The sequence below is a fragment of the Bombina bombina genome, chromosome 4 (assembly GCF_027579735.1).
Source record: "Bombina bombina isolate aBomBom1 chromosome 4, aBomBom1.pri, whole genome shotgun sequence".
NCBI lineage: Eukaryota > Metazoa > Chordata > Amphibia > Anura > Bombinatoridae > Bombina > Bombina bombina.
In genome coordinates, this window is record NC_069502.1 from 275,892,449 (window position 1) to 275,916,535 (window position 24,087).

Below are 24,087 nucleotides of genomic sequence, written 5' to 3' on the forward strand. Positions count from 1 at the left end.
ATATATATATATATATATATATATATATATATATATATATATATATATATATATATATATATATATATATATATATAAAAGAGTATATCGTCGATCTGAAAAGGGAGGTAAGAGATGAATCTCTACGACCGATAACAGAGAACCTATGAAATAGACCCCGTAGAAGGAGATCATTGCATTCAAATAGGCAATACTCTCCTCACATCCCTCTGACATTCACTGCACGCTGAGAGGAAAACCGGGCTCCAACCTGCTGCGGAGCGCATATCAACGTAGAATCTAGCACAAACTTACTTCACCACCTCCATAGGAGGCAAAGTTTGTAAAACTGATTTGTGGGTGTGGTGAGGGGTGTATTTATAGGCATTTTAAGGTTTGGGAAACTTTGCCCCTCCTGGTAGGAATGTATATCCCATACGTCACTAGCTCATGGACTCTTGCTAATTACATGAAAGAAAACATAATTTATGCTTACCTGATAAATTCCTTTCTTCTGTTGTGTGATCAGTCCACGGGTCATCATTACTTCTGGGATATAACTCCTCCCCAACAGGAAATGCAAGAGGATTCACCCAGCAGAGCTGCATATAGCTCCTCCCCTCTACGTCAGTCCCAGTCATTCGACCAAGAATCAACGAGAAAGGAGTAACCAAGGGTGAAGTGGTGACTGGAGTATAATTTAAAAAATATTTACCTGCCTTAAAACAGGGCGGGCCGTGGACTGATCACACAACAGAAGAAAGGAATTTATCAGGTAAGCATAAATTATGTTTTCTTCTGTTATGTGTGATCAGTCCACGGGTCATCATTACTTCTGGGATACCAATACCAAAGCAAAAGTACACGGATGACGGGAGGGATAGGCAGGCTCATTATACAGAAGGAACCACTGCCTGAAGAACCTTTCTCCCAAAAATAGCCTCCGAAGAAGCAAAAGTGTCAAATTTGTAAAATTTGGAAAAAGTATGAAGCGAAGACCAAGTTGCAGCCTTGCAAATCTGTTCAACAGAGGCCTCATTCTTAAAGGCCCAAGTGGAAGCCACAGCTCTAGTGGAGTGGGCTGTAATTCTTTCAGGAGGCTGCTGTCCAGCAGTCTCATAGGCTAAACGTATTATGCTACGAAGCCAAAAAGAGAGAGAGGTAGCAGAAGCTTTTTGACCTCTCCTCTGTCCAGAATAAACGACAAACAGGGAAGAAGTTTGGCGAAAATCTTTAGTTGCCTGCAAGTAGAACTTGAGGGCACGAACTACATCCAGATTGTGTAGAAGACGTTCCTTCTTTGAAGAAGGATTTGGACACAAGGATGGAACAACAATCTCTTGATTGATATTCCTGTTAGTGACTACCTTAGGTAAGAACCCAGGTTTAGTACGCAGAACTACCTTGTCTGAGTGAAAAATCAGATAAGGAGAATCACAATGTAAGGCTGATAACTCAGAGACTCTTCGAGCCGAGGAAATAGCCATTAAAAACAGAACTTTCCAAGATAACAATTTTATATCAATGGAATGAAGGGGTTCAAACGGAACACCTTGTAAAACGTTAAGAACTAAGTTTAAACTCCATGGCGGAGCAACAGCTTTAAACACAGGCTTGATCCTAGCTAAAGCCTGACAAAAAGCCTGGACGTCTGGATTTTCTGACAGACGCCTGTGTAACAGGATGGACAGAGCTGAAATCTGTCCTTTTAATGAACTAGCTGATAAACCCTTTTCTAAACCTTCTTGTAGAAAAGACAATATCCTAGCGATCCTAACCTTACTCCAGGAGTAACCTTTGGATTCGCACCAGTATAGGTATTTACGCCATATTTTATGGTAAATCCTTCTGGTAACCGGCTTCCTAGCCTGTATCAGGGTATCAATAACCGACTCAGAAAAACCACGTTTTGATAAAATCAAGCGTTCAATTTCCAAGCAGTCAGCTTCAGAGAAGTTAGATTTTGATGTTTGAATGGACCCTGTATCAGAAGGTCCTGTCTTAGAGGTAGAGACCAAGGCGGACAGGATGACATGTCCACTAGATCTGCATACCAAGTCCTGCGTGGCCATGCAGGCGCTATTAGAATCACTGATGCTCTCTCCTGTTTGATTTTGGCAATCAATCGAGGAAGCAGCGGGAAGGGTGGAAACACATAAGCCATCCCGAAGTTCCAAGGTGCTGTCAAAGCATCTATCAGAACCGCTCCCGGATCCCTGGATCTGGACCCGTAGCGAGGAAGTTTGGCGTTCTGGCGAGACGCCATGAGATCTATCTCTGGTTTGCCCCAACGTCGAAGTATTTGGGCAAAGACCTCCGGATGAAGTTCCCACTCCCCCGGATGAAAAGTCTGGCGACTCAAGAAATCCGCCTCCCAGTTCTCCACTCCCGGGATGTGGATTGCTGACAGGTGGCAAGAGTGAGACTCTGCCCAGCGAATTATCTTTGATACTTCCATCATTGCTAGGGAGCTTCTTGTCCCTCCCTGATGGTTGATGTAAGCTACAGTCGTGATGTTGTCCGACTGAAACCTGATGAACCCCCGAGTTGTTAATTGGGGCCAAGCCAGAAGGGCATTGAGAACTGCTCTCAATTCCAGAATGTTTATTGGAAGGAGACTCTCCTCCTGATTCCATAGTCCCTGAGCCTTCAGAGAATTCCAGACAGCGCCCCAACCTAGTAGGCTGGCGTCTGTTGTTACAATTGTCCAGTCTGGCCTGCTGAATGGCATCCCCCTGGACAGGTGTGGCCGATAAAGCCACCATAGAAGAGAATTTCTGGTCTCTTGATTCAGATTCAGAGTAGGGGACAAATCTGAGTAATCCCCATTCCACTGACTTAGCATGCACAATTGCAGCGGTCTGAGGTGTAGGCGTGCAAAAGGTACTATGTCCATTGCCGCTACCATTAAGCCGATCACCTCCATGCATTGAGCTACTGACGGGTGTTGAATGGAATGAAGGACACGGCATGCATTTTGAAGCTTTGTTAACCTGTCTTCTGTCAGGTAAATCTTCATTTCCACAGAATCTATAAGAGTCCCCAAGAATGGAACTCTTGTGAGAGGAAAAAGAGAACTCTTCTTTTCGTTCACTTTCCATCCATGCGACCTTAGAAATGCCAGAACTAACTCTGTATGAGACTTGGCAGTCTGAAAACTTGAAGCTTGTATTAGAATGTCGTCTAGGTACGGAGCTACCGAAATCCCTCGCGGTCTTAGTACCGCCAGAAGGGCACCCAGAACCTTTGTGAAGATTCTTGGAGCCGTAGCCAATCCGAATGGAAGAGCTACAAACTGGTAGTGCCTGTCTAAGAAGGCAAACCTTAGATACCGGTGATGATCCTTGTGGATCGGTATGTGAAGGTAAGCATCTTTTAAATCCACTGTGGTCATGTACTGACCCTTTTGGATCATGGGTAAGATTGTCCGAATAGTTTCCATTTTGAAGGATGGAACTCTTAGGAATTTGTTTAGAATCTTTAAATCTAAGATTGGCCTGAAAGTTCCCTCTTTTTTGGGAACCACAAACAGGTTTGAGTAGAACCCTTGTCCTTGTTCCGACCGCGGAACCGGATGGATCACTCCCATTAATAACAGGTCTTGTACACAGCGTAGAAACGCCTCTTTCTTTATCTGGTTTGTTGACAACCTTGACAGATGAAATCTCCCTCTTGGGGGAGATAATTTGAAGTCTAGAAGGTATCCCTGAGATATGATCTCTAGTGCCCAGGGATCCTGAACATCTCTTGCCCAGGCCTGGGCGAAGAGAGAAAGTCTGCCCCCCACTAGATCCGGTCCCGGATCGGGGGCTCTCGATTCATGCTGTCTTTGGGACAGCAGCAGGTTTCCTGGCCTGCTTGCTCTTGTTCCAGGACTGGTTAGGCTTCCAGCCTTGCCTGTAACGAGCAACAGTTCCCTCCTGTTTTGGTGCAGTGGAGGTTGATGCTGCTCCTGTTTTGAAATTCCGAAAGGGACGAAAATTAGACTGTCTAGCCTTAGCTTTGGCTTTGTCTTGAGGTAGGGCGTGGCCCTTACCTCCTGTAATGTCAGCGATAATTTCTTTCAAACCGGGCCCAAATAAAGACTGCCCCTTGAAAGGTATATTAAGTAATTTGGACTTAGAAGTAACATCGGCTGACCAGGATTTTAGCCACAGCGCCCTACGTGCCTGTATGGCGAATCCTGAGTTCTTAGCCGTAAGTTTGGTTAAATGTACTACGGCCTCCGAAATGAAAGAATTAGCTAGTTTAAGGACTCTAAGCCTGTCCGTAATGTCGTCTAGCGTAGATGAACTAAGGTTCTCTTCCAGAGACTCAATCCAAAATGCTGCCGCAGCCGTAATCGGCGCGATACATGCAAGGGGTTGCAATATAAAACCTTGTTGAACAAACATTTTCTTAAGGTAACCCTCTAATTTTTTATCCATTGGATCTGAAAAAGCACAGCTATCCTCCACCGGGATAGTGGTACGCTTAGCTAAAGTAGAAACTGCTCCCTCCACCTTAGGGACCGTTTGCCATAAGTCCCGAGTGGTGGCGTCTATTGGAAACATCTTTCTAAATATTGGAGGGGGTGAGAACGGCACACCGGGTCTATCCCACTCCTTAGTAACAATTTCAGTTAGTCTCTTAGGTATAGGAAAAACGTCAGTACTCGCCGGTACCGCAAAGTATTTATCCAACCTACACAGTTTCTCTGGTATTGCAACGGTGTTACAATCATTAAGAGCTGCTAAGACCTCCCCTAGTAATACACGGAGGTTTTCCAATTTAAATTTAAAATTTGAAATATCTGAATCCAATCTGTTTGGATCAGAACCGTCACCCACAGAATGAAGCTCTCCGTCCTCATGCTCTGCGAGCTGTGACGCAGTATCAGACATGGCCCTAGTATTGTCAGCGCACTCTGTTCTCACCCCAGAGTGATCACGCTTGCCTCTTAGTTCTGGTAATTTAGACAAAACTTCAGTCATAACAGTAGCCATATCTTGTAATGTTATCTGTAATGGCCGCCCAGATGTACTAGGCGCCATAATATCACGCACCTCCCGGGCGGGAGATGCAGGTACTGCCGCGTGAGGCGAGTTAGTCGGCATAACTCTCCCCTCGCTGTTTGGTGAAATTTGTTCACATTGTACAGATTGACTTTTATTTAAAGTAGCATCAATACAGTTAGTACATAAATTTCTATTGGGCTCCACCTTGGCATTGGAACAAATGACACAGATATCTTCCTCTGAGTCAGACATGTTTAACACACTAGCAAAAAAACTTACAACTTGGTTATAATCTTTTTTAGCAAAAACGTACTGTGCCTCAAAGAGGTACTAAACGATTAAATGACAGTTGAAATAATGAACTGAAAAAACAGTTATAGCATCAAACTTTAAAACAACACAACTTTTAGCAAAGGTTTGTTCCCATTAGTAAAATAACAATAATTAAATTTGACATAAAAAATACAAAGCAACGTTTTTATTCACAGTCACTATAAGAATTCTCACAGCTCTGCTGAGAGAATTTACCTCCCTTCAAAGAAGTTTGAAGACCCCTGAGATCTGTCAGAGATGAACCGGATCATGCAGGAAATATAAAAGTAACTGACTGGAATTTTTTGATGCGTAGCAAAGAGCGCCAAAAACGGCCCCTCCCTCTCCCACACAGCAGTGAAGAGAAACGAAACTGTCACAAATAAAAGCAAAAAAGGCTGCCAAGTGGAAAATAATGCCCATTAATATTTATTCACACAGTACCTCAGCAATGTAAACGATTCTACATTCCAGCAAAAACGTTTAACATGATAAATAGTTATTAAAAGGATTAGTGACCTTTAACAGAGTAGTTCCGGTGAAATACCATCCCCAGAATACTGAAGTGTATACATACATGTCATTTTAACGGTATGGCAGGATTTTCTCATCAATTCCATTCAGAAAATAAAAACTGCTACATACCTCAATGCAGATTCATCTGCCCGCTGTCCCCTGATCTGAAGCCTTTACCTCCCTCAGATGGCCGAGAACAGCAATATGATCTTAACAACTCCGGTTAAAATCATAGTAAAAAACTCTGGCAGATTCTTCCTCAAACTCTGCCAGAGAAGTAATAACACGCTCCGGTGCTATTGTAAAATAACAAACTTTTGATTGAAGTCATAAAAACTAAGTATAATCACCATAGTCCTCTCACACATCCTATCTAGTCGTTGGGTGCAAGAGAATGACTGGGACTGACGTAGAGGGGAGGAGCTATATGCAGCTCTGCTGGGTGAATCCTCTTGCATTTCCTGTTGGGGAGGAGTTATATCCCAGAAGTAATGATGACCCGTGGACTGATCACACATAACAGAAGAAATATATTTTTGAATGTCTACTATATTTGTGATACGGCCTTCTGTAGTCTTAATTGCTCCGATTGAGTCCCTCTTTTTTTTGGCTTTGGTTAAATTAGCTAATGCTTTCCCCGCTTTACCCCTATACCTAAAGAAGAAAAACCTCTTCCTAAGGTCATCTTGCGCTGCCCTTTGTGTCAAAAATAATTCTCTTTCCTTTTTAACTTTTTGGTATGCTCTCCAAAATGTCCTAGACGGATCACTAATATAAGAACTAAATGCGTTACGCAATTGCGAAGCAAGTTCTATGTCTCTAGCCATCTGTTTCCGCTTTTGGATTACTAAATATGCTTTTATTTCGCCCCTTATCACTGCCTTAAATGTCTCCCATAGCGTTTCTGGTTTAATTCCAAATGTATCATTAATCTGGATGAATTCTATCCACTTAATTTTAAGCCATGCCTGAAATTGAGTGTTTGTAGTAAGATATCTGGGGGAAAAAAACCTTTTGAAATTTGCTTCATGCGCGTTAATTTAATATTTAATGTGATAATGACGTGATCTGAAATGACTATTTCCTGGATTTCAGGTTCCATCTCTAAGCGTAGCATTTTGTCACTTATTAGAAAGTAGTCTATTCTAGACAATGTAATATGGGCATGCGATTCGCATGAAAATTTCCTAAGATCTGGATTATAAATCCACCAGATATCTTTAAGGTGCAATAAGTTAGAGAAATTCTTAATCATTTTAACTTCTTGTTTGCTATTTTTGTTTAATGATGGTTTTAGTCTATCCAGAGTGGGATATTTAACCAGGTTAAAATCACCTGCAACGATTAAATTCTCAGAGAAGTGGGGTAATTTACTTTGCAGGTTGACCAAAAATCCCTTATCGACTTTATTAGGCCCATAGACGTTACATAGCACAAATTTGGTTCCAGCTATTTCCATTTGTATAATAAGATCTCTCTCCTCTAGATCTGCCTCTATATTAATAATTTTAAATTGAAGTTTTTTATGAAACAGAAAAGCAACACCTTTTTTCCTACTCAGACATGGTGTACCCACTACTTCTCCCACCCAGTCAGATTTAAGTTTATTTAGTTAAGTTTCGTTCAGGTGGGTTTCTTGGAGAAACGCTATGTCTACTCTGTGTCTTTTTAATTGGTTTAAAATCTTTTTCCGTTTATGAGGCGAAGTTATCCCTCTAACATTCCAGGAGGCGAGGTTAAGTATGTTATGCATTTTTAATTAAAAAATTCCTTAGACAACATGAAATTACATTATTAACAGGCTTATTTAGCATCATATACAAAAAAGTTATTAGGTATTGGGAGCGAGAGGAAGAGAGAAGAAAAAAAAAAATGGAAACATGGACTTGAGTGGTAGAAAGCAGGCAGTGAAACTCGTCAACACCGATTGCTTAAGGAGCTGTTAATACGAGTCTGGATGGTTTCGCAGAAAAACTCTCCCTGCATCTCCAGACCCTAACATTCGTCAATGCTCTCACGAGAGGCTGTCAAGACTACTTAAAACTCCAGTCCCATTCCGAAGAGTACTACCCTCCATAAGAGACTACTTCGAATCTTCAGACACTTCTCTGCCATCCTCCTGTGACAAAATGAAAAGAATGACTGGCGGATGAGGGGAGTGGGGGAGGTATTTAAGCCTTTGGCTGGGGTGTCTTTGCCTTATCCTGGTGGCCAGGTTCTGTATTCCCACAAGTAATGAATGAAGCCGTGTACTCTGCTCATATTAAGATGGAAAAACATAAGTGCAGCTGTTTTTAAACAGATGTGGTCATAGGTCTGTTTAGATTTGTGATATTATTTAACTTGCTATCTATGCATTTTTATAGTATTTGATAACAAAGGTATTTATGCTTCCAATAAATTCATATTTTTCATTGCAGTGTCATTTTAAATAGAAAATCAATATAGTTTGTTTTATAATCTGAGAACAATGTTCGTTTTAAAAAACATTTAAAAAAAATATTCAAAATGTAAACATTTTGTCCTTAAAGGGACATTGAACAATCAATGCCAGATAAGATGCATTAAAGGAAAAAATAAAACAGAGTTGTATTTTATTTTTCATTATAACAGATTTTTTAAAAATATTGATATATTGAAATAAATATGATTATCAACAACTCAAGTTCAAACTGTTACAATAGAATGCTGACCCTAAATGCACTATTAGCAAATACATTCAATATCAATGTGGGCTAAAGATATTAGGCACATGAGATGCAGGTTCAGGGGTTGTTTTTCAGTTATGTTACTCATTTAAAATACTACAAATAAGTATAATTTGTTTGTTGCCAAGTATCCTCCTATCAGTGATTAATCTTTGATTTTAAGATTCTTCATACCTGAAAAAATTCAGCAGACATTTCCAAAAATGGAGCCTCAAAATCTTCCTCGTAAACTGATCTTCCTTCAAGGCCAAGGATCATAAGCATCTGGCATGCATTTCTAATGGCACCTCTACAAAAAACAAATATAATCAAGAAAATGTAATTCAAAACACTCCTATCATTAACGAAACAGTCAAGTCCAAAATAAACTTTTATGATTCATATAGGGCATGCAATTTTAAACAAATTTCCAATTTATGTTTATCACCAATTTTGCTTTGTTCTCTTGGTATTCTTAGTTGAAAGCTTCATACAGTATCTAACAAAAGTGAGTACACCCCTCACATTTTTGTAAATATTTTATTATATCTTTTCATGTGACAACACTGAAAAAATGACACTTTGCTACAATGTAAAGTAGTGAGTGTACAGCGTGTATAACAGTGTAAATTTGCTGTCCCCTCAAAATAACAGCACACAGTCATTAACCCCTTAACGACTGAGGACGTGCAGGGTACGTCCTCAGAAAAAAGGCAGTTAATGCCTGAGAACGTACCCTGCACGTCCTCAGTGTGGAAAGCAGCTGGAAGCGATCCTGCTCGCTTCCAGCTGCTTTCCGGTTATTGCAGTGATGCCTCGATATGGAGGCATCCTGCAATAACCTTTTTAAGTCATCCGGTGCAGAGAGAGCCACTCTGTGGCCCTCTCTGCACCGGAGATCGGTGGCTACCTGCGTTGGTGGGTGGGAGCCGGACCGGGAGGCGGCCATCGATGGCCATGTGGATCTGAAGGGGGGCGGGATCGTGGGCGGGGGTGGCTGGGGGCGCGCACGGGCGCGCGCGCGTGCACGGGAGGGTGGGGGCGGGCGCGTGCACGGGGAGGGAGCGGGTGGGAACCGCTACACTGCAGAAAATGGGGAAATAAAAAATATAATAAAAAATAAAATCCAAACAATCAGCAAGGTGGTGGGGGTTTGTTTGTGGGGGGTGGGGGGTTGGGGGAAGCTACACTACAGAAAAAAACAAAAAAAACCCAAAAAAAGCACTTTTTATTGTAAAATGGGTACTGGCAGACAGCTGCCAGTACCCAAGATGGCCCCCAATAAGGCAGAGGGGAGGGTTAGAGAGCGGTTTTGGGGGGGATCAGGGAGGTTGGGGGCTAAGGGGGGGATCCTACACAGCAGCATATGTAAATATGCTAAAAAAAAATTTCATTTTTTTTTAAAAACCCTTTTATTTTAGTACTGGCAGACTTTCTGCCAGTACTTAAGATGGCGGGGACAATTGTGGGGTGGGGGAGGGAAGGGAGCTGTTTGGGAGGGATCAGGGGGTGGGATGTGTCAGATGGGAGGCTGATCTCTACACTAAAGCTAAAATTAACCCTGCAAGCTCACTACAAACTCCCTAATTAACCCTTTCACTGCTAGCCATAATACACGTGTGAGGCGCAACAGGATTTAGTGGCCTTCTAATTACCAGAAAGCAACGCCAAAGTCATATATGTCTGCTATTTCTGAACAAAGGGGATCCCAGACAAGCATTTACAACCATTTGTGCCATAATTGCACAAGCTGTTTGTAAATGATTTCAGTGAGAAACCTAAAATTGTGAAAGATTTTACGTTTTTTTTAATTTGATCGCATTTGGCAGTGAAATGGTGGCATGAAATATACCAAAATGTGCCTAGATCAATACTTGGGGTTGTCTACTACACTACACTAAAGCTAAAATTAACCCTACAAGCTCCCTAAAAGCTCCCTAATTAACCCCTTAACTGCTGGGCATGATACACTTGTGGTGCGCAGTGGCATTTAGCGGCCTTCTAATTACCAAAAAGCAACGCCAAAGCCATATATGTGTGCTATTTCTGAACAAAGGGGATCCCAGAGAGGAATTTACAACCATTTATGCCATAATTGCACAAGCTGTTTGTAAATGATTTCAGTGAGAAACCTAAAGTTTGTGAAAAAATTTGTGAAAAAGTGAACAATTTTTTGTATTTGATCGCATTTGGCGGTGAAATGGTGGTATGAAATATACCAAAATTGGCCTAGATCAATACTTTGGGATGTCTACTAAAAAAAAATATATACTTGTCAAGGGATATTCAGGGATTCCTGAAAGATATCAGTGTTCTAATGTAACTAGTGCTAATTTTGGAAAAAAATGGTTTGGAAATAGCAAAGTGCTACTTGTATTTATGGCCCTATAACTTGCAAAAAAAGCAAAGAACATGTAAACATTGGGTATTTCTAAACTCAGGACAAAATTTAGAAACTATTTAGCATGGGTGTTTTTTGGTGGTTTTAGATATGTAACAGATTTTGGGGGTCAAAGTTAGAAAAAGTGTGTTTTTTTCCATTTTTTCCTCATATTTTATAATTTTTTTTATAGTAAATTATAAGATATGATGAAAATAATGGTATCTTTAGAAAGTCCATTTAATGGCGAGAAAAACGGTATATAATATGTGTGGGTACAGTAAATGAGTAAGAAGAAAATTACAGCTAAACACAAACACCGCAAAAATGTAAAAATAGCCTTGGTCCCAAACGGACAGAAAATGGAAAAGTGCTCTGGTCACTAAGGGGTTAAAGGGACACTAAACCCAATTTTTTTTCTTTCATGATTCAGATAGAGCATGAGATTTTTAGCACCTTTCTAATTCACTCCTATTACCAATTTTTCTTTGTTCTCATGCTATCTTTATTTGAAAAATGCAGTACTGTAAGCTTTAGAGCCGGACCATTTTTTGTTCAGGACCTGGGTAGCACTTGCTGATTTGTGGCTAAATGTAGCAAACCAATCAGCAAGCGCTACCAAGGTGCTGAACTAAAAATGGGCCGGCTTCTAACCTTTCATTACTGCTTTTTCAAATCAAGATGGCAAGATAATAAAGAAAAATTGATACCAGGAGTAAATTAGAGCATGCAATTTTAAGCAACTTTCTATCTGAATCATGAAAGATTGGGGTTAGTATCCCTTTAATGTCTAAACAGTTGGCAACAAAAGTGAGTACACCCCTAAGTGGAAATGTCCAAATTGGGCCCAAAGTGTCAATATTTTGTGTGGTCACCCTTATTTTCCAGCAATGTCTTAACCCTCTTGGGGGAGTTCCCCAGAGCTTCACTGGTTGCCACTGGAGTCCTCTTCCACTACTCCATAACAACATCACGGAGCTGGTGGATGTTAGAGACCTTGCGCTCCCCCACATTCCGTTTGAGGATGCCCCACAGATGCTCAATAGGGTTTAAGTCTGGAGACATGCTTGGCCAGGCGATCACCTTTACCCTCAGCTTCTTTAGTAAGGCAGTAGTCGTCTTGGAGGTGTGTTTGGGGTCGTTATGTTGGAATACTGCCTTGTGGCCCAGTCTCCGAAGGGAGGGGATCATGCTCTGCATCAGTATGTCACAGTACATGTTGGCATTTATGGTTCCCTAAATGAACTGTAGCTCCCCAGTGCCGGCAGCACTCATGCAGGGCCAGACCATGACACTCCCACCACCATGCTTGACTGTAGACAAGACACACTTGTCTTTGTACTCCTCACCTGGTTGCCATCACACACGATTGACACCATCTGAACCAAATAAGTTTATCTTGGTCGCATCGGACCACAGGACATGGTTCCAGTAATCCATGTCCTTAGTCTGCTTGTCCTCAGCAAACAGTTTGCGTTCTTTCTTGTGCATCATCTTTAGAAGAAGCCTCTTTCTGGGACAACAGCCATGCAGACCAATTTGATGCAGTGTGCAGCGTATGGTCTGAGCACTGACAGGCTGACCCCCCACCCCTTCAACCTCTGCAGCAATGCTGGCAGCACTCATACATCTTTTTCAAAGACAACCTCTAGATATGATCCCAAGCACGTGCACTTCTTTGGTTGACCATGGCGAGGCCTGTACTGAGTGGAACCTGTCCAGTGAAAACACTGTATGGTCTTTCCCACCGTGCTGCAGCTCAGTTTCAGGGTCTTGGCAATCTTCTTATAGCCTAGGCCATCTTTATGTAGAGCAACAATTCTTTTTTTCAGATCCTGAGAGAGAGTTCTTTGCTATGAGGTGCCATTTTGAAATTCCAGTGACGAGTAAGAGAGTGTGAGAGCGATAACACCAAATTTAACACACCTGCTCCCCATTCACATCTGAGACCTTGTAACACTAACAAGTCATATGACCCCCGGAGAGGGAAAAACATAATTTATGTAAGAACTAACCTGATAAATTAATTTCTTTCATATTGGCAAGAGTCCATGAGCTAGTGACGTATGGGATATACATTCCTACCAGGAGGGGCAAAGTTTCCCAAACCCCAAAATGCCTATAAATACACCCCTCACCACACCCACAATTCAGTTTAACGAATAGCCAAGAAGTGGGGTGATAAGAAAGGAGCGAAAGCATCAAACAAGGAATTTGAATAATTGAGCTTTATACAAAAAAATCATAACCACCACAAAAAGGGTGGGCCTCATGGACTCTTGCCAATATGAAAGAAATGAATTTATCAGGTAAGTTCTTACATAAATTATGTTTTTTTTCATGTAATTGGCAAGAGTCCAAGCTAGTGACGTATGGGATAGCAGATACCCAAGATGTGGACTTTCCACGCAAGAGTCACTAGAGAGGGAGGGATAAAATAAAGTCAGCCAATTCCGCTGAAAAAAATAATCCACAACCCAAATCAAAAAGTTTTAATCTCATAATGAAAACTGAAATTATAAGCAGAAGAATCAAACTGAAACAGCTGCCTGAAGTACGTTTCTACCAAAAACTGCTTCAGAAGAAGAAAAAACATAAAAATGGTAGAATTTAGTAAAAGTATGCAAAGAAGACCAAGTTGCTGCTTTGCAAATCTGATCAACAGAAGCTTCATTCCTAAAAGCCCAGGAAGTAGAAACTGACCTAGTAGAATGAGCCGTAATCCTTTGAGGCGGGGATTTACCCGACTCCACATAAGCATGATGAATCAAAGACTTTAACCAAGACGCCAAAGAAATGGCAGAAGCCTTCTGACCTTTCCTAGAACCAGAAAAGTTAACAAATAGACTAGAAGTCTTTCTGAAATCTTTAGTAGCTTCAACATAATATTTCAAAGCTCTTACTACATCCAAAGAATGTAAAGATCTCTCCAGAGAATTCTTAGGATTAGGACACAAAGAAGGGACAACAATTTCTCTACTAATGTTCACAACCTTAGGTAAAAATTTAAATGAAGTCCACAACACCGCCTTATCCTGATGAAAATTCAGAAAAGGAGATTCACAAGAAAGAGCAGATAACTCAGAAACTATTCTAGCAGAAGAGATGGCCAAAAGGAACAAAACTTTCCAAAAAAGTAATTGAATATCCGGAGAATGCATAGGTTCAAACGGAGGAGCCTGTAAAGCCCTCAGAACCAAATTAAGACTCCAAGGAGGAGAGATTAACTTAATGACAGGCTTAATACGACTCAAAGCCTGTACAAAAAAATGAATATCAGGATGATTAGCAATCTTTCTGTGAAAAAGAACAGAAAGAGCAGAGATTTGTCCTTTCAAGGAACTTGCAGACAAACCCTTTTCCAAACCATCCTGAAGAAACTGTAAAATTCTAGGAATTCTAAAAGCATGCCAAGAGAATTTATGAGAAGAACACCAAGAAATGTAAGACTTCCAAATTCGGTAATAAATCTTTCTAGACACAGATTTACGAGCCTGTAACATAGTATTAATCACTGAATCAGAGAAACCTCTATGACTAAGTATTAAGCGTTCAATCTCCATACCTTCAAATTTAATGATTTGAGATCCTGATGGAAAAATGGGCCATGAGATAGAAGGTCTGGCCTTAACGGAAGTGTCCAAGGTTGGCAACTGGACATCCGAACGAGATCCGCATACCAAAACCTGTGTGGCCATGCTAGAGCCACCAGCAGTACAAACAAACGCTTCATTAGGAATTTGAAAATCACTATTGGAAGAAGAACTAGAGGCGGAAAGATATAAGCAGGTTGATAATTCCAAGGAAGTGACAACGCGTCCACCACTTCCGCCTGAGGATCCCTGGATCTGGACAGATACCTGGGAAGTTTCTTGTTTAGATGAGAAGCCATCAGATCTATTTCTGGAAGTCCTCAGATTTGAACAATCTGAAGAAATACCTCTGGGTGAAGAGACTGAGATAATCCGCTTCCCAATTGTCTATGCCTGGGATGTGAACCGCAGAAATTAGACAGGAGCTGGATTCCGCCCATACAAGTATCCGAGATACTTCTTTCATAGCCTGTGGACTGTGAGTCCCACCTTGATGATTGACATACGCCACGATTGTGACATTGTCTGCCTGAAAACAAATAAACGATTCTCTCTTCAGAAGAGGCCAGAACTGAAGAGCTCTGAAAATCGCAGAGAGTTCCAAAATGTTGATTGGTAATTTTGCCTCCTGAGATTCCCAAACCCCCTGCGCTGTCAGAGATCCCCATACAGCTCCCCAACCTGAAAGACTCGCATCTGTTGAGATCACAGTCCAGGTTGGACGAACAAAAGAGGCCCCTTGAATTAAACGATGGTGATTCAACCACCAAGTCAGAGAAGATCGAACATTGGGATTTAAGGATATTAATTGTGATATCTTTGTATAATCCCTGCACCATTGGTTCAGCATACAAAGCTGGAGAGGTCTCATGTGAAAACATCATGAGACCTAGAATTTCCATGCACAAAGCAACCGAAGGGAATGATTGAGCTGAAACCAATTTCAGACGTCTCTTTTCTGTTAGAGACAAAATCATGGACACTGAATCTATTTGGAAACCTAAAAAGGTTACCCTTGTCTGAGGAATCAAGGAACTCTTTGGTAAATTGATCCTCCAACCATGTCTTTGAAGAAACAACACTAGTTGATTCGTATGAGATTTTGCAGAATGTAAAGACTGAGCAAGTCCAAATAAGGAAATACTGAAATACCCTGTTCTCTGATTACAGAGAGAAGGGCACCGAGAACCTTTGAAAAGATCCTTGGAGCTGTTGCTAGGCCAAACAGAAGAGCAACAAACTGGTAATGCTTGTCTAGAAAAGAGAATCTCAGGAACTGAAAGTGATCTGGATGAATTAGAATATTTAGATATGCATCCTGTAAGTCTATTGAAGACATATAATGCCCTTGCTGAACAAAAGGCAGAATAGTCCTTATAGTCACCATTTTGAATGTTGGTATCCTTACATAACGATTCAATATTTTTAGATCCAGAACTGGTCTGAAGGAATTCTCCTTCTTTGGTACAATAAACAGATTTGAGTAAAACCCCAGACCCCGTTCCAGAACTGGAACTGGCACAATTACCCCAGCTGACTCTAGGTCTGAAACACATTTCAGAAACGCCTGAGCCTTTACTGGGTTTACTGGAATGCGTGAGAGAAAAAATCTTCTCACAGGCGGTCTTACCTTGAAACCTATTCTGTATCCTTGTGAAACAATGTTCTGAATCCAAAGACTTTGAATCGAATTGATCCAAACATCTTTGAAAAATCGTAACCTGCCCCCTACCAGCTGCTCTGGAATGAGGGCCGCACCTTCATGCGGATTTGGGAGCTGGTTTTGACTTATTCCAGACTGGAGAAAGTTTCCAAACGGAAAATGTTCCTTTAGGGGAAGGGTCAGGCTTCTGTTCTTTATTCTGACGAAAGGAACGAAAACGATTAGCAGCCCTATATTTACCTTTAGATTTTTTGTCCTGAGGCAAAAAGGCTCCCTTCCCCCCAGTAACAGTTGAAATTATTGAATCCAACTGAGAACCAAATAATTTATTACCTTGGAAAGAAAGAGAAAGCAACGTTGACTTAGAAGTCATATATGCATTCCAAGACTTAAGCCATAAAGCTCTTCTAGCTAAAATAGCTAAAGACATATACCTGACATCAAACCTAATGATATCAAAAATGGCATCACAAACAAAGTTATTAGCATGTTGAAGAAGTTTAACAATGCTATAAGCATTATGGTCTGACACTTGTTGCGCTAAAGCCTCCAACCAGAAGGTGGAAGCTGCAGCAACATCAGCCAATAAAATAGCAGGTCAAAGAAGATTACCTGAACATAAATAAGCCTTCCTTAGAAAGGATTCAAGCTTCCTATCTAAAGGATCCTTAAAAGAAGTACTATCTGCCGTAGGAATAGTAGTACGTTTAGCAAGAGTAGAGATAGCCCCATCAACTTTGGGGATTTTTTTCCCAAAACTCCAATCTATCAGATGGCAAAGGGTACAATTTTTTAAACCTTGGAGAAGGAGTAAATGAAGTACCCAGACTATTCCATTCCCTAGAAATAACTTCTGAAATAGCATCAGGAACTGGAAAAACTTCTGGAATAACTACATGAGGTTTAAAAACTGAATTTAAACGCTTATTAGTTTTAATATCAAGAGGACTAGACTCCTCCATATCTAATGCAATCAACACTTCTTTAAGTAAAGAACGAATAAACTCCATCTTAAACAAATATGAAGATGAAGATTTATCAGTGAACCAGATAGATCCTCATCAGAAATAGATAAGTCAGAATGATGGCGGTCATTTAAAAATTCATCTGAAATATGAGAGGTTTTACGTTTACTAGAAGGAGGAATAACAGACAGAGCCTTCTGAAAAGAATTAGAAACAAATTCTCTTACATTAACAGGAATATCCTGAACATTAGATGTTGAAGGAACAACAACAGGAAATGGATTATTACTAATGGAAATATTACCTGCGTTAGATAGTTTATCATGACAACTAACACAAACTACAGCCGGAGGAACAGTTACCAAAAGTTTACAACAAATGCACTTAGCTTTGGTAGAACCAACATCAGGCAGCGTCTTTCCAGAAGTAGATTCTGATCCAGGGTCAGGTAGTGACATATTGCAATATGTAATAGAAAAAACAACATATAAAGCAAAATTATCAAATTCCTTAAATGACAGTTTCAGGAATGGGAAAAAAATGCAAAACAAAACAAGCCTCTAGCAACCAGAAGCAACTAAAAAGTGAGACTGAAATAATGTGAAAAAAACTGGCGCCAAGTATGACGCCCGCATTTTTTGGCGCCAAAAACGTCTGCAACACACATGCGTCAAAAATGACGCAACCCCGTGAAAACAATGACAATTTTTGCGCCAAAAAGTCTCACGCCAAAAATGACGCAATAAATTGTGCATTTTCTGCACCCGCGAGCCTAACAGCCCGCAATTTAGAAGAAAAAAGTCAATTTGAAAATTTTTAGGTAAGAAAAATATTTATTCATATGCATTTTCCCAAAAAATTAAACTGACAGTCTGAAAGAAGGAACACTGATTAACCTGAATTATGGCAAATATAAGTTTAACACATATATTTAGAACTTTACATATTAAGTGCCCAACCATAGCTTTGAGTGTCATGAATAGAAATAAGATATACTTACCCTAAGACACTCATCTACATATAGCAGATAGCCAAACCAGTACTGAAACGAGAATCAGTAGAGGTAATGGTATATAAGAGTATATCGTCGATCTGAAATGGGAGGTAGGAGAAGAAATCTCTATGACCGATAACAGAGAACCTATGAAATAGATCCCCTAGAGGAAGACCATGGTATTCAAATAGGCAATACTCTCTTCACATCCCTCTGACATTCACTGCACTCAGAGGAAATCCGGGCTTCAGCCTGCTGCGAAGCGCAAATCAACGTAGAAATCTAGCACAAACTTACTTCACCACCTCCATGGTAGGCAAAGTTTGTAAAACTGAATTGTGGGTGTGGTGAGGGGTGTATTTATAGGCATTTTGAGGTTTGGGAAACTTTGCCCCTCCTGGTAGGAATGTATATCCCATACGTCACTAGCTCATGGACTTTTGCTAATTACATGTAACACTAACGAGTCATATGACCCCCAGGGAGGGAAAATGGCTAATTGGGCCCAATTTGGACATTTCCACTTAGGGGAGTACTCACTTTTGTTGCCAACGGTTTAGATATTAATGGCTGTGTGTTGAGTTATTTTGAGGGGACAGCAAATTTACACTTATACAGGCTGTACACTCACTACTTTATATTGTAGCAAAGTGTAATTTCTTCAGTGTTGTCACAAGAAAAAACATAAAAGATTTACAAAAATGTGAGGGGTGTACTCACTTTTGTGAGATACTGTATGCTAAATTTCTAAGCCCTTGAAGGTCGCCTCATATATGAATGCATTTTGACTGTTTCACCACTAGAGGGCATTAGTTCATGTGTGCAATGTAGATAACACTGCTCAGCACGTGAAGTTACCTAGGAGTCAGAACTGATTAGCTAAAATGAAAATCTGTCAAAAGAACTGAAATAAGGGGGCATTTTGCAGAGGCTTAGAAACAAGGTAATTACAGAGTTAAAACGTGTATTATAACTGTTGGTTATGAAAAACTGGGGAATAGGTAATAAAGGGATTATCTATCTTTTTAAACAACAAAAATTCTGGTGTTGACTGTCCCTTTAAGTTTTTCATCATAATCATAAAAACGTACACAGAAATAAAATGCAGATTAACCCATTTGCTATCGGGAATTTCAAAGAAAATGTTGCCCAAAATACTGGAGAATTTTTAGCATTTTTATTATCACTCCATTTAAACAGAAATTGAGCCTTGTTTTTTGTTTATTTAACTATCAAAAACATAAATTATGCTTACCTGATCATTTCATTTCCATCTGTGAAAGGAGAGACAATTGCTTCATTTATTACTTGTGGGAATTAAGAACCTGGCCACCAGGAGGAGGCAAAGACACTTTAGCCAAAGCCTTAAATACCAACCTCACTCCCCTCATCCCCCAGTCATTCTGCCAAGGGAACAAGGAACAGGAGGAGAAATAGGGTATAAATGGTGCTAGAAGATAAAATTAAATTTAGGTCCGCCCACCGGAGAAAGCGCATGCATAGGCCCAAACAGAGCCCTCTGCAAAACCTTAAGAACCAAATTTAAGCTCCAAGGAGGAGCAAAAGATCTAAATACCGGTCTGATTCTAGACAGAGCCTAAACAAAGGACTGAATATCAGGAAGCTCCGCTAGCTTCTTGTGTAACAGAACCGATAATGCCAAAATCTGTCCCTTTAAGGAACTGGCGGCAAGACCCTTATCCAGACCATCTTGGAAAAAGGCCAGAATCCTGGATACCCAAACCTTATGCCAGGGATATCCACATTAAACCAGGATAAATAGGTCCTCCACACCTTATGGTAGATGCGACGAGTGACCGGTTTCCTGGCCTGAATTAGAGTATCAATCACTCTTTCCAAGAACCCTCTCTTGGCAAAGACTAAGCGTTCAATCTCCACGCAGTCAGTCTCGAGAATCGAGATTTTGGTGGAAAAAAGGACCCTGAACCAGCAGATTTCTGCGACAGGGTAATCTCCATGAAGGAGACATTCTTATCAGATCCAAAAACCACGTCCTCCGTAGCCACAACGGAGCAATCAGAATGGTCGAAGCTTGCTCCTTGATGCAGGCCACCACTCGAGGAAGAAGTGGCAACGGGGGAAAAAAAATTAGCTTGAACTCCTAAGGTACCACTAAGGCATCTATCAGCTCTGCCTGGGGATCCCTGGACCGCAACTCGTATCTGTGTAGCTTGAAATTGAGTCTAGACTCCATGAGCTCTATCTCCAGCGTCCCCCATCTGTTGCAGAGCTCCGCAAATACCTCGGGATAAAGAGCCCATTCCCCCGAATGAAACAATTGTCTGCTGAGGAAATCCGCTTCCCAGTTGTCCACACCTGGAATGTGGATCACTGAGAGCGAGCAGTTGTGGGTCTCTGCCCATTCCAGAATCCAAGGCACCTCCCTCATGGCTAGGGAGCTTCTCGTCCCCCCCCCCTGATGGTTTATGTACGCCACCAAGGTAATGTTGTCCAACTAAAATCTGATGAAACAGGACGACCCAAGAGGGGCCAAGCTCTCAGAGTGAGGAATATTGCTCGTAGTTCCAAGATATTTATCAGTAGGGTCGGCTCCTTTCTGGCACCCCAAACAGCTTCCCATCTTGATAGACTTGCATTTGTGGTTACAATCTCCCAGGATGGTTTCAAGAAGGATATCCCCTGACGGACCCACCAAGAGAGGGATTCCCTCGCTCGATTGTCCAGAGAGATCTGCTGGGATAGATTTGAGTGATCGCTGTTTCATTGCCTCAATGTGCATAACTGCAGAGGTCTTAGATGGAACCTGGCAAAAGGAATGAAATCTATGCTGGAAACCATGAGCCTGATCACTTCCATACACCTGGCCACAGATGGCCTTGAGGAGGTCTGAAGGACAAGACAGCTGGACGCAATCTTGGAACATCTCTGATCTGTCAAGCATATCTTCATAGATATGGAATCTATTATCGTACCAAGGAACTCTGCTCTGTTGATGGGAACCAGAGAACTCTTTCCCTCGTTTATCTTCCATCCGTGGGATTGAAGGAGAAGAAGAGCCCTCGAGTGGTCCGCCGCAAGACTGCAGGACGGAGCCTGAACCAGGATATCGTCCAGCTAAGGAGCCACCGCAATACCTCTGGCTCTCGCTACTGCGAGCAGCGATCCCAGAATCTTCATAAAGAGTTTTGGGCAAGGGAGGGCCACAAACTGGAAGTGTTGGTCCTGAAAAGCAAATCTTAGGAACCTGAAGTGGTCCTTGTGGATTGGCACGTGAAGGTAAGCATCCTTCAAGTCTATTGTCGTCATAAATTGCCCATCTTGAACTAGGGGTAGAATCGATCTGATTGTCTCCATTTTGAACGATGGAACTGACAGAAACTTGTTTAGGCACTTTAGGTCCAGAATTGGGCGGAACGTGCCCTTTTTTGGGGACCACGAAAAGGTTTGAATAGTACCCTAGACCCCTTTCTGCTAGTGGTACTGGAACGATTACTCAGAGAGAGGAGAGATCCCCCACGCACTCTAGGAAGGCGTCTCTCTTCTCTGGTTGCGAGGATAGTTTTGACAGGAGGAATCTGCCCCTGGGCGGATGAGTCTTGAACCTTATCCTTTAACCCTGGGTGATAACCTCCAGAACCCAAGGATCCTGCACGTCTCGCATCCAAGCCTCTGCGAACAGAGATAGTCTACCCCCTAAACGATCCAGAGAGGGATCGGGGGATGCGTCTTCATGCCGACTGTCTCGGCGGGCTTCTTGCTCTGCTTGGATTTGTACCAAGAGTGAGCTGGCTTCCAAGATCCTTCGGACTGCTTGGTCTTCACAGCAGGCTGCTAGCATTGAGACTTGTCCGAACGAAAGGGACGAAAGGTAGAGCCCTTAGGCTTATTCTTCTTATCCTGCGGAAGGAAAGCACCATTGCCTCCCATAACCATGGATATGATAGAATCTAGCCCTGGGCCGAAAAGGAAGGGATAGTAATCTAGACTTGGAAGTCACGTCCGCAGACCAACGACTTTAAACACAGAGCCCTGCAGGTTAGAACCGAGAAACCGGATGTCTTCGCATTCAGGCGAATAACCTGCATATTAGCATCACAGATAAAAGAATTAGTTACCCTTAAGGGCTTAATCTTTTCTTGTATCTCCTCGAGGGGAGTCTCCACCTCGACCATAGCTGACTGTGCATCACGCCAGTGGGTAGCCGCTCCCGCTACCACAGCGATCGCTGTTGCCGGTTGAAAATCAAACCCCGTGAGTTGAAACATCTTCCTCAATATGGATTCTAATTTTTTATTTTAAACCCTATCTAGCTTAGTGATTGATGGTTCTTCCGGGAAGTTTCGGCTCTGGAACCTCCAACGTAGCAAGCACTTCTTTCAGTAAAATCTGGCTCCTCCTCGGAGGCATCATCAGCGGATAGTCTATCAGAGACATCCAACAGAGTAGATGACCCCTGGGATGGAAGGCTATGTCTTTCCCTTCGCAAGGCGTGGTAAGGCATGGAAGGCCGCAGAAACCGCCGTTTGCAGCTGGGCAGCAAAATCTGGCGGCCAAGAGGCCCCTCCCGCAGGAGATTCAGTCAGGCCCTGGGGAGCTGCATGTGTGATCCGAGATGAATGTAGGGAACACATCACGCGGGGCGGAGAGCCCTCAGAGGTAAACGGCTCAGTAGTGCTAAATATCTTATTCCTTTTAGATAATGCAATCTTATCAAAGCATGTGGAACACAGTTGAACAGGTGGATCAACCTGCACCTTCTCACAATAAACACAGGTATTAAATTTAATTAAAGAGTAGGTATCCTCTAACATATCAGAGTCTTCCATAGCTTGCGCCTTTAATACGGATTAGATAGAGTAAAAAAGCAATTTTATAAACCAATGGCTGGGGCACTCACCACCTCTTATGACCCGGACCACAGAGAAACCGTTACGTTTCCTGTAATTGCCAATCAGGAAAGAGGAAGTTGAAGAGGCCACACCCGGTCACATGGAGTGCCATGCAGGACCACCCTGCACTAGAGAGAAAACTGGCCAAAAAAAGTCCGCTCCGATCTACACCTGACTGTTCCACATTGCGAGAGCCTCATCTCACACATGACGCAGCACCAAACACAATAAAGATATTGTGCATCAATCCCCCCCCCCCTTGTTCAATAATCCCCTTTCCTGGTATATTAACCCTTAATTCTATACAGATAAAAGGAGAGACACTGTGACCCTGTCTTCTTGCGTTATATGTGTATAAATGAAACAATCTTACCAGAATTTGTGCCGTGAAACAGGAACCTGGCCCTTCATCGCTCCTGGCATGGACTTGAGTGCACAAAGAAGGCAGCGAAACTCGTCAACGCTGATTGCTTAAGGAGCTGTTAATCTAAGTCGGGATGGTTTTGCAGAAAGACTCTGCCTGCATCTCCGGACTCTAACTTTCACCCATGCTCTCACTGAGAGGCTGACAGGACTACTTAAAACTCCACTCCCATTTCGAAGAGTACTACCCTCCATAAGAGACTACTTCGAATCTTCCGACACTTCTCTGCCAACCTCCTGGAAAACAATGACTGGGGGATGAGGGGAGTGGGGAAGGTATTGAAGCATTTGTCTGGGGTGTTTTTGCCTCCTCCTGGTGGCCAGGTTCTGTATTCCCACAAGTATTGAATGAAGCAGTGAACTCTGCATTAAGATGGAATATATATATATATATATATATATTTATTTTATTTTTTAATTATTTTTTTTTAGTAGACAAGTCAAGGTATTGATCTAAGCCCATTTTGATATACTTCATGCTACCATTTAGCTGACAAATGAGATCATTAAAAAAAAATTTAAAAAAAAATTACTTTTTCGCAAACTTTGGGTTTCTCAATGAAATTATTTACATACCGCTTGTGCAGTCATAACACAAATGCTTGTAAAAGCTTCTATGGGATCCCCATTTTTCAGAAATAGACATATATGGCTTTGCCTTTGCTTTTTGGTAGGCATGGGCAATCGTCAGCTGCCGAATGCGGTAG

The 24,087-nt window shown here is 41.7% G+C and overlaps 1 protein-coding gene across 1 annotated transcript in view; it reads right to left on the minus strand.

The window, feature by feature from the left end:
• Nucleotides 1–24,087, minus strand: part of CUL3 (cullin 3) — a 483,186-nt gene that overhangs the window by 140,940 nt on the left and 318,159 nt on the right. The window contains exon 4 of the mRNA XM_053709974.1: nucleotides 8,687–8,801. Coding sequence (XP_053565949.1) covers nucleotides 8,687–8,801 — 115 coding nt within the window. The remainder of the gene's footprint in view (nucleotides 1–8,686; nucleotides 8,802–24,087) is intronic.